At 36.2% G+C, this 11,863-nt stretch overlaps 1 protein-coding gene across 4 annotated transcripts in view; it reads right to left on the bottom strand.

Moving 5' to 3' along the window:
• Window positions 1-1,798: 1,798 nt before the first annotated feature.
• LOC135114293 (LIM domain kinase 1-like) overlaps window positions 1,799-11,863 on the bottom strand; it is a 267,522-nt gene continuing 257,457 nt past the window's right edge. For all 4 annotated transcript variants that reach the window (XM_064030183.1, XM_064030184.1, XM_064030185.1 and 1 more), the window contains one exon: window positions 1,799-5,916. In XM_064030183.1, the coding sequence (XP_063886253.1) occupies window positions 5,522-5,916 (395 nt within the window). In that variant the 3' untranslated portion in view covers window positions 1,799-5,521. The remainder of the gene's footprint in view (window positions 5,917-11,863) is intronic.

Here is an 11,863-nt window from a genome sequence, read left to right as displayed (position 1 = left end):
CTCAGTGATCATGGAGTGCTTTCTTTGGGGATGGATATTACATAAACTGTTTTCCAGTCAGCTGGGCAATGATGATAATAAAGGAAGGCACTGACAATGGAGTAAAAGGTAGAGCATTTGTGTTTGAATTTGATTAGGGTATCAGCAGTTTAATACTCCTGAAATCAAGGAAATGGTGCAGATGTAGATATATATGTGGGGTGTGAGGTGAGGTCAAGGCCAGGGAGGAACTGGCAGATGTCAGTGAGGTTTGAGTTAATGGCCTCAGCTGCTTTTCGACTGATACGATATGGAGGTTGTACATTTGTTCATTCTATAAATGTCCCTGATTTTGAGGTACTATTTGGTGATACTTTGGAACATTTCAGGATATTATTGGAGTTCCATATTAAACAGGAATTTTCCTTGGTCGAGTAGACTTAGGTGTGTCATCAAGTAACCTAACAGAAGATACACAGGCATGTGTACACCATAGGTTACTTAGCTGAATAAGTCTGCATGATGGAATGTAGTGGTGGAGAGTTTGGCTGCTGCTGTTCTCTGTTTGGAATTGAGTTCAGATCTGATACTTTCTGGTGTTGTAGGCAGCTTATATGCCAGTGGTTTCAATATTTTTATGACCCTGAATTGTAGTTAGTTAGTCTTTATTTAAAAACAGACTCAAATTTAAACAGTAATGATGTTAAGTTTTCTTACTAAATTTATACATCACCAATCAAATATGAATTATATATTGGTTTTGTTGGTTAAGTCCAACAAATGCTTTATTGTTTAAAGCTTTGGGTTTTGTTGGGAGTAGTATGATATCTTGGGTTTCTTTATTTTACAAATGACTTTGTTGCATAACTGCTTGAACAGAAAGGTGGTGTTGTAAAAGGCTATGTTGCATTGCTGCAGCAAGGATTTGATCTAGGTGTGATCCAGGGACACCTAATCAGTGAATTCACCAAGTTTCTTCTGATGGGAAGTGGTGATATGCAGTGGTGATTGTTCTATGGTAGTTGTACTACTTCTCACATATGTCCTAAACTGGAAGCACTTCAGTCCATGGGCACTGCAATCCACTGATCAAACTGGCTCACTGGTGAGTGCACCAATGGTGTTCAGGACTTGGTAACAGGCTGTTTGGCATGTGAGGTAGTAGGTGTAGGCAACCACATGACAGACAAATAGTTACTGCATCTAATGTGTGAGGAGGAAGTGGCTGAGGGGAATAATGCTGGGTGATGTCAGTGAGGATGAAGTTCCACAAGTTGTGATCATGCATGGCAATCTACAAACTGGATGAGGATGAGCTGCTTTTCTATTTCAATGATGATTGGTTGCTTGAAATCACTTTAACTAAGGAAAACCTAGATCAAAGTTCATCAATGTTGTCTATGATGTGGTTGATCAGCTGGATGGTAGTGGCAGCATAAAAGAGGATAGATGAGGATAACCTCACCCATTGAGTTTTCACACCTTCAGGGATGGAGGTCAGAGTGGGATATTCAATGTATGTATCACTGATGCACCAGGATCAGCAAGAATCAGCTAAACTTCAAGATATTATTCATAGATCCTGAATTAGCATTGATTGCTAAAATTCTGAGTGAAGAGGCAGAAGAATATCAACTAGTGCAGAGCAATCATACTTATACATGTATGTGAAATAAAAGTACAAACTACATAAGAATCCTTAATATGTCCTTTCATTTAATGCACTATTTGTATTTTATTCCAGATGTTTTGTTTGAAATTTGTATCCATGTATTTGTTTAAATGAATCACACAAAACAGTGATTTCTTATAAGTTCAATAAGTTTTATATGTATTTATTATTTTTTTTTTTTCATTTGTTCATTTCACATACAGTGGAAAATGAATTCCCTGAAAGCATGGCCAGTCAGAATTGACGACATCCATTCACAAATATCTGGGATGTGTCCATTATGTTTATGCTCTGTGTCAGGAAAAAACAAAAAATATCATCTGCAATAATTCAAAATTTAATGGACTGGACATGGAAAGGACACAGAAGATAAAACTGGAGCATTTCCAGACATATGTGAATGTGTCAAGCAAATTCAAATGTAACATTTTCATTAGGAAGAGGACAATAAGTGCCAATACAAACCATATATCATCATTATGAAGACCAGACTTTCCAACATCACCTTGACGTTATCTTCAAAGATACACCAAGGGAAGCAAGAATACCATTTGGAAAAAAATAAATAAATAAATAAAAAAAATAAAGATGATTACAAAAGGATCATTAGTTGTTATATAATGCAAAGGGAAACAGAAGTAGTGTCCAGGGGCCAAGATTTTGATGTACTTGGACTCCAATGTTCTGAAGCTAATGTTACTACAGTCAATAATTTTGAAGCATTGAAGTCTTAATATAGCACAATGAGCCTGTGTGCTTTCTTATCACTGAGTAAGAATGGGAACACAGTCTTCAGCTTCCTCTGGTCAACTAATCTTTATGCTAAGAGACTGTGTTCTCTTTCCTTGGCAATATGAGACCCACACCTGTGGTGTTATATGAAGAACTGAATTCTTCAAAATTAATGACAGTAATAACATTAACTTGAGAACACTGGAGTCCATGTACATCAATATGTTAAATAACACTGTTTCTGCCACCCCCCTCTGCTATATAACTATGAAGCTTTTATAACAATCTGTAAAGCATTTTAATACTAATCTTTTATGGATCACTGAAGATGACATCAAGGTGATATCAGAACATCTAGTTCTCACAATAAAAATGATGATATTCATATATCAGAATTGTCAGTCCTATTGCTAATGATAAAAAATTTCCCTAATAACACATCTATCTCTAAAGTCTAACATTTTTTTCCCTGATACTGAAATCCAGAAGTGGCAGAACTGACACAGTCTGGAAATGTGTGAAGAAATTTTTACCAATGAAACAAGATAATCACTAAGATCTGAGTGGATTTTGATCAGCATTGACTTTCCTGTTACAATAATATAACCGTAACTGTTATAATTATATAACAATATTCATTTACTTTTTTCTAATTCCTTCTTTAAAGTACAAAGGTATTTATGGGCTTTTGCCAATTCTCAAAAAAAAAAAATCTTGGAAAAAACTAGTAGTTTTTACAGACCTTTAGTCTTTCACCCACGATATCTAATAAATATAAATAGTTTTAGCCTTTGTTTTTAATCCTCTCATGCATAAAAAGTTTTTTGAAATTTATATTTCCACTGTAAAATGTCTACAGCTCTTTGAAAAGATCTGACAGTATGCTACAAAATAAATTATAAATCACCACTAATAATTTTTCTTTAAATAATCATATATCATTGACTTTGTAAGAAATTGTTAAAAAAAAAAAAATTTTGTTGTTCCAAAATAAACATTTTTGTTCCAAATAAACATTCTATAAAACACATAGGTGGGAAGTTCATCAACTCAATTCAAAATTTTCTGAGCAACATTATTTTTACAAACCAACAGCAATCCATCAGCAATGGCAAGACACATAATACACTTTCCTTGATAATGTAACATAAAATACAGTAGAACCTCAGTTACCAAATATCTCCCTTTTCAAACAATTCAGTTTTTTAACAAAAATTTTAACTCATAATTGCTTCAGTTGCCATACCATAATTTGGTTTTTGAACAAAGTTACTTGATTTGAAATACTACAAGACAGCAAAACCTGCCATTTATTACTAATTTATAGTTTCTATAAAGATTTCCTTCATTTTTATATATTTGGAGGAGAGACACAGAGGGTAAGACAGTAATTCAATCTTTGAAATAGATTAAATGTGGTCCCATTGAAGAAGTTGAAGAACCTCAATGTAAACAAACAAGGTTTGGCACTCAGGAGTAATCCCCATCTTCCTGTGGCTCTTTTTATGACCCACAACACCATCACTACTGCACAACTGCATTTTTCCTAGTAGCAAGATGTCTAAGTGCTGTGATCACCTTAATTTTGCTCCTCTCTGTGTCACTCTGTAAGGCTTCCCCCACTTGATCAGTGACAAAGAGAATGCTTGCATGGTCGAAACAATATTTTTTGATGAGTTATGTGTCACTAAGTTCATTCAATACATCCTTTCTGGATAAAAAACAAAATCTAATCTGGAGATGATGTGGAGCAGCCATTTTAGCAGTGGGAGCATCGGTCATTTAAAAAACCGAGGTTCCACTGTATATCAAAACATCATCACTTTAATTGTACATCACTAGAAAGTATATAATTAAGCAATTAATCCTGATAGATGCAACTTAGGACACAATTTAAAGGGATAAACATATGCACGTAGAGCCCTTAGTCTGATGATGTAAAAGGGCAGGTCTTTGTCACTTCACACCTACTCACACAAGAGTTTGCAACTATTTTATTTCACAGACCTTACTTGAATTTTTGATACACCTAATTTTGATACAATTCTGTTATAAAAAATTATTTATGCAACTTCTTATGTTTTGATGTGATTCACTTCAAAGAGTAATGTAGACAATCAAGCTTTGATTGAGATCTTGTCAAGATTTGTGAGGTTAATGCTGTAATGAAATGAGGGGATTTCTGTCATGCAATTTGTGATTTCTTCTCATTACAAATTAATCATACTTTGATATAAATTAATTCCAATACCCTGTGAGTTATATATCTTCCACTTTAATGGAAAAGTGGGTAACCTTAAAGAAATGTTACTTTGGTTTAACAAACCATTAACAATTGGCAACTCCATCACTCAGCACTTGTAGATATATGGAGAAGACAAATATATGGAGAAGGCAACCTGTAAGATACAGTGATAAAGGCAGGAAGAATATATGAAAGGAGTGACACGGGAATTGCAACAAGTTAAGCTCATATGCATAGAATGGACAATTTTCCTTTTAGCCATCCATGGAAAAGATTGTCAGAAGTTTTCAAATGTGAAACCCTTTGTTTAAAGTGTTTCTGATACTTTACAAAACATAAGCCAGTTTCTCAAAAAAATATAATTTATAATGGAAATTAGGCATGCCATGTTATCATTATTAGTTTATGGTGTGAAGTACTTAATCCAATGGAAGATGCTGTGAGGATTTGTGTAAATATTCATACATCAAAATTATGAAACAATTGATAAAACAAAAAAGAACAAATATAATTAATTATATTTCTTTTTACCATTTACAGATAAAAAGCTACCTGATCTACAAAAATATATTGCTTTCAACATATTTATAAATATATTCTAAATATATTCACAAGTGCCATGGTCCAGACCATTTTTGATCTTGGAAAGACACTAAGTTCAAAGACCAAACAAATTTCATGTTAGAGAGGCAACAAATGATGAAAAATGGAATCAAAGTTTGTCCCACAGCCTCCATCTAAGAACCTTTCACTACATTGATACGAAGATATCTGCCACTAACATCACGATATAGGGAATGCTTCTGGTAAACTTTTGTACAATATCTATACATAATATTTCAATAAAATTTTAAAGCACTTCTAAAATTATAGATTCTGCATAGAGTGAACAATCATAGCTGTGTGCATTCTAAGTCACTTTGAGTGTTGCTGGGCTGAGGATCAGCATATAGAACATGATTTGAAATGGGCTCAAAATTCTTAATACCTTCATTCTTTAACCTAGGACCTCCTGAATCCAACTGGTCCAAACTTTCAGAATTCCAATTTGGCTTCAAAACTTTTAGTGACAACCTATGCTTTAGATCCCAGCTAGTATCATCTATAAATGTATCTGGAGAGTCAAATACAGGAAGATGTGACCGTGAGAAGGAAGCTGTGCTGCTAAGGCTGTCAGTGGTGGTGTAAGTTCCTTCACTGATTGTGCGTAGAAGGGGTGGAGGCTGCCTGCAATCTGGAACTCCAGCTTCTGGAGTAGATGCTTCAGAGGAACTACTAGTACTCCGCCCTGGAATAACAGATAAACAAATGATGAAGGCTCCAAAATATTATCTTTTTACAACCTACAATCTGTAGGAAAATCCAAGAAAATTTTTCAGCCTATATACACTAAAAATTTGGACCTAGCTACAGTCATGTGCATCTCTCACATCTTTAGGATATCAATTTACTATAATTTCCTGCAAGGTTTCAATTATTCATAAGCTTGTGCATCAAGGAAATTAGTCTGTACTTCCACAGTACTCATTCCAGTATATCAACTGGAAATTTAATATTTATATTTACCATTCTGTCTTCAATGCTTCATTTCCCTTGGAGAATTTCTCACATTTACTGGTTATAGACAATCTCTTCCTTAATGTTCACCCCTTCTCATGTCTTCCTCCACACATCATCTCCAGGTCTTATCAAGCCTTCCTATTGGTTCCTGTTCAACTACTAATAATTCCAACACTTCTCATAATGCCCAGAAGGTTATTATGTACCTTTCTATATTATACACTCCTTTTGTGAAATTCATATTTGTTTTTCTTTAATACTTTCTTCAAAATTTTGCCCAGTCCATACATATTCCTCTCAAACTACAAAAGTGTCATCAAGCGCGTGCGCGCTCTCTCTCTCTCTCTCTCTCTCTCTCTCTCTCTCTCTCTCTCTCTCTCTCTCTCTCTCTCTCTCTCTCTCTCTCTCTCATAAACACACAAAGCAGAGTGAGCAAAGAGTAGATGTATACCTCTGTCCCTCCAGACAAACAGCCCATGAAAAACTGCAGCCAAGTGCCAAGTGTACCTTTACAGTATTGATTAGCCTGATGTCCCAGGTGTTTTAGAATGTGTGTTTAAAGATGTAAAAATAATATATCTATAAAAAAAATAAATAAATAAATAAAATAATTGGCACTGGCAACACAAGCAGGGCCAGTCAAATGCTGATAAAGTGCTGACCTTGACAATGCTGTACACAAGCTGAACAAAAACTTAAAGAGAAGATGGCTTTGTCAGTGGAAAAGAAAGATAAGTCAAAGAAAGATTCTTCATAATTATATTGACTTCATAGATGAAATGCAATTATGTAAACTAGAGAACACATTTAATAAATAAGAAGACCTTGTGGAACCAAGAAAAGAATTTGAATTAGAGAGAAGAATGAAGACTTGAAAAAAGAAAACAGAGACCTAAAGACACAACTAAATCTGCTATAAGTGACTATTGTTGAACTTTCATCAGATAAGAGTACAATGAAAAAAAAATTAAAGAAATAAGTGGAGAAATGGATGCCCATAAAAAAATTAATAATAAAATTAATAATAATAAAATAATGCAGCAAACAAATAACATTATGAAAATAAAGTAAGGTAATTAAGGAAACTGAAATGGATGTAGATATAGTAAATGAAAAAAAATCAAAAATTTTATGCTAATGTGCTAAAATAATGGCAAATAATTCAAGACAAACAAATAGGTGCAACAAACATTAAATGAGAAGTAAAGGGAGTACAAAAAAAATATCAGGGAAAAAATAGATATAGACCAGATGAAGACCTGCAAACACAGCAAGTCAAGCAGGAACACCAGTTGTGTGCCCCATAGCAGGACAAAGGTCTTACAGAGAGTGGGCAGTGTTTTCAGTGCACATACTATAGTAAACACCAGGTGATTATGTATTATGTACTGTATAGGGAAAAATTAATGCAGTGGTACCTCGTGATTCGAACTTAACTGGTTCTTTTGGGCAGTTCGAATTTGGGATGTTTGAATTGGGAAGGAATTTACGGCTAAATTATCAATCTACCTCTTTCCCTTTCCTCAGAGAGTCTTCTAAAGAAGACTCTTCCCTGTCAAGGTATTAACAGACACTGTTCTCTCTTTCTCTGTGTGAGAGGGTGTTCATTATTGTGTTGATACTCATGTAAATCACACAAATTTTGAAAACTAGAAAATTCATGTATTTTACATGTACTGAAATGATGGAAAATATTCTGTGATTAATATTTACATAAACAATATGGGACATGGTGACATACGCTAGGTTTAGCAGAAAATACCACGTGAGTCTTTCTGTTAGCAGCCATGGGGACATTTTCAAGTGAAGCCCACCAACCTCCAGTTTCACAGCAGCCTCATCAGTATGAAGCAGAACATTCACTTTACCTAGATAGAGTTGGCCATGAACATAAGTAGGGAAGATCCACGCAGTACACTGCTCCATAGGTATAAGATTGGGATATGTTCTCAGAAACATAATAGTAAGGTCAATCCATCACAACAAGGTTGGTGGGGGAAGCATTCCTGCCAGCCATCACCAACCTGGGATTTTCTGGCCATCATTTTAAGACAACCAAGGAAAGAAATATATTGACGTATTAACAACATAAGGGAAAGTTATCTTTTGTGACTGCTCCTTGCTTTGGTTAAGAAAATGGTTGTTTGTTTTAAACAAAATGTTCTACTGAGATGATGTGTGATGCCTGGGAAATATACAGGCCACGATTACATAATACAAGTGTTAGATTTTCACCAGAAAGGTGAAACAAATTTAAAACTGTGCCTCATAACTTTTGGTGATGAAAAGACTGTGAATGCATTGGTGAAGAAATAGAGCGATGAGGGACACAACAACAAGGGCCTCACAACAAATGTGGTGGTGTTTGGCCCAAAATGTTCGACAACACCTTACATGGTATCAAGAGACAGTTAAAGGTACATCCTCAGCTTACAGCAAATCAACTAAAAGAATAAACATTTTGGGGCAGTGCACCACCATGTTTGCGGAGAGGCACATCCTCGTGTCCCTCAACAGTCCGTTTCTTGCATTCACAGTCTTTTCATTGCCAATAGTTATGTGGCATGGTTTTAAATTTTTTTCAACATTCTAGTGAAACCTTTACATTTGTACTATGTAATCACGGCCTGTATATTTTCCAGGCATTACACATCACTCCAGTAGAACATTCTGTTTAAAACAAACACAGACATTTTGTTAACCAAAGCAAGGAGCAGTCACAAAAGATAACTTTCCCTTATGTTAATGTCAAATACTGAATCTGCTATTCTATGCTTTCAAAAACATGAGGGGCTAATGTAAGTTACTATGTAGTTATTTTCTCCTGGCAGATTTTTTTGGACCAATAAGGGGCAAGTTGCCAGTTCACACAATGTGACACTACTATCACCAACTAATATTTCCTGCAAGGTATGATTTTTCATATGATGCCTAGAAAGCTTTATCTGATCCAATAACAAATTACTAATACAATATCATGGAAAAATTATGTAATTAAGCATGAAATAAGCAAATTGATTGATGAAGATGCAATGCTGGGCTGCTCCATTAGTTAGTTTTTCTGCTGCTCAACCTCTTTATGCGCTGCTTGAGGAGCCTCCTTGTGACTGATAATGCACGAAGACTGGTTTTGAAGCAGGAAGAAGGAACAGGTTATTTAATAATTTGGCCATTATCCCATTCCAATTAATGTAAGAAGAATTAATCCATTCCAGGTCCCAAGATCCCCCATTTTTTTTCATTTTTATGGATTTATGTTGTGCCCTAAATATAGAATTGAATGAAAATAACCTAAATTATATTTAGAAAAATACAATAAAAGAAAATATGGAGTACCGTATATTTCAGTATATAAAATGACATTTGAATCATCCTAAGACACAAAAAAGTGGACTGTCCTATACATCAGATACAAAAACAATGACCTTAAAATTTTACACAACATAGCATTGTAAATAAACACCAACCTCAAAATTATGTCATTGAAAGTCCCTGCTGTCTTCAGTCTTGAAAACAGTTGTTGTAGTGTACACAATTTTTATTTTTCACTAAAATGCTCTCTCTCTCTCTCTCTCTCTCTCTCTCTCTCTCTCTCTCTCTCTCTCTCTCTCTCTCTCTCTCTCTCTCTCTCTCTCTCTCTCTCTCTCTCTCTCTCTCTCAAAGTAAGAACAATCATGAGAATTGCTAAATAGAATGAGACTGATCAGGAATGAAAATGGAATCATGAGTGAGAAAGGATGAGGTGAAAATGACATAGAATGAATGTGGGGGAGAGAGAGCAAGGTATCATTCTCTTGTTCCTTATTTCTGATGGACAAGGGGGAGAGAAGGTGATGGGGAGGGAGGTTTGAGACCAGATGAAAGAGGAGGGGAGAGGAAAGGAACAATGGGAGAAAGAGACATGCAGGGAAGGAGAGTACATGGGTCAAGGAAGTGGAGAGAGAGAGAGAGAGAGAGAGAGAGAGAGAGAGAGAGAGAGAGAGAGAGAGAGAGAGAGAGAGAGAGAGAGAGAGAGAGAGAGAGAGAGAGAGAGAGAGAGAGAGAGAGAGAGAGAGAGAGAGAGAGAGAGAGAGAGAGAGAGAGCAGGATGGTTGGGATAGAGAGAGGCAATGGGTAGGGATGGGGGAGAGGGGGAGGGATGGGGGAGAGGGGCAGGGAAGGGAGAGGGAGGGAAGGAGGAGGGGAAAGAAAGGGGGAGGAGGAACAACCGAGTGGTGTTGCTAGAACAGGTGCTTGTGTTTGAAATGGAGGACCACATTCAAATTAGAGGACAAAATTTGCTTGCAAACACTGTTCAAATTGGGAGTTGTTTGAATTGAAGGATGTTAAAATTGCAAAGTATGACTGTATTGGTATTTAGATTATTTATTGAGTATTTAATATTTCAATAAGTATCCATCTTTTCTGGTGCACATCTTGAAAATTGTTTTCCTAAGCACTAGTAGCATTGACTTGGTCACAGCATTCACCACACTTGCTTCTTTAAATGGCACCATGTACCTCACCTCAGTTTTTTCTGTTCTTGTAATTGTGTTAAAACCAAAGGTCATTTCAGTCAGTGATTATTTTCTTCCATTCCTTCACTTGAATAACTCAAGATAACATAAGATGTGATGCTCTACAGTAGAATAATACATTAGATATCTGATGTCTATAAGAGGAAGCAGTAGGCACCTGCCAGAACAATAACTACTCACAGAGAGGTCTAAAGCACTGGATAAAGGGGTACTGTGAATCTATAATTAAACCCAGCTGTGACCTCACTGAATGTTTCCCTTTGTGTCTCATAACACAAGGGAACAGTCATAGTCTGCCCTTTAAAGACAACTCTCTTCCTCCACACAAAACTACAAGCACCTAATTACACACACACACTCTTCACTCAAAATTCAAAATTATCATAACAATTCCTACACCAGGCTCAGAGTCCCCATCTGGGGAGGGAACCACAAATGTTCCCAGGTCGGACTGCTCTGGTATTGACCCTAAGTGTTTTGACATCCCCCTCAACTTTTTCTTCATTAATTTCTGCAACATTCATGGTCATAGATCTAATTTTCGGTCTGTAGAGCACCACCTCTCCTGTACTAAACCTCATCTTCTTTTCCTAACTGAAACACAGGTGTCTGAAGCAAGTGACAGTAGCCCCTTTTCTGTTCCCTCCTACTTTCTCTATCCACATTTTCACTCCAAAGCTGGATGTTGTGTTTATGTGCACTCTCATGCCCACGCTCTTGAATCTTCCGAGTTTTCCACCATCTAGCTACAACTACAGAGTCACTCTCAAACTGAATTTATCTGTGCTGTATACCTCTCACCTAACTCCTCTGACTATAAAAAAATTCTTTGACTACTTAACTTCCAAAGTGGAGCACGTTCTGACTTTCTTCCCTTTTGCAGAGATCTCCATTCTTGGAGACCTCAATGTTCACCACCAGCTTCGGCTTTCCTCTCCCTTCATTGACCATCCTGATGAACTAGCCTTTAACTTTGCCATCCTCCACAACCTAGAGCAATTAGTGCAGCACCCTATTCATATTCCTGACCATCTTGGAGATATGCCTAACATTCTTGACCTTTTCCTGACCTCTAATCCTTCTGCTTATGTTCTAACCCTATCTTTTCCATTGGGCTCCTCTGATCACAATCTCATATCTGTATCTTGTCCTATTGTT

Source organism: Scylla paramamosain, chromosome 27 (assembly GCF_035594125.1).
Source record: "Scylla paramamosain isolate STU-SP2022 chromosome 27, ASM3559412v1, whole genome shotgun sequence".
In the NCBI taxonomy this organism is placed as follows: domain Eukaryota; kingdom Metazoa; phylum Arthropoda; class Malacostraca; order Decapoda; family Portunidae; genus Scylla; species Scylla paramamosain.
The sequence above is the reverse complement of the archived record's forward strand: the minus strand, read 5'-3'. Positions and strand labels throughout refer to the sequence as shown.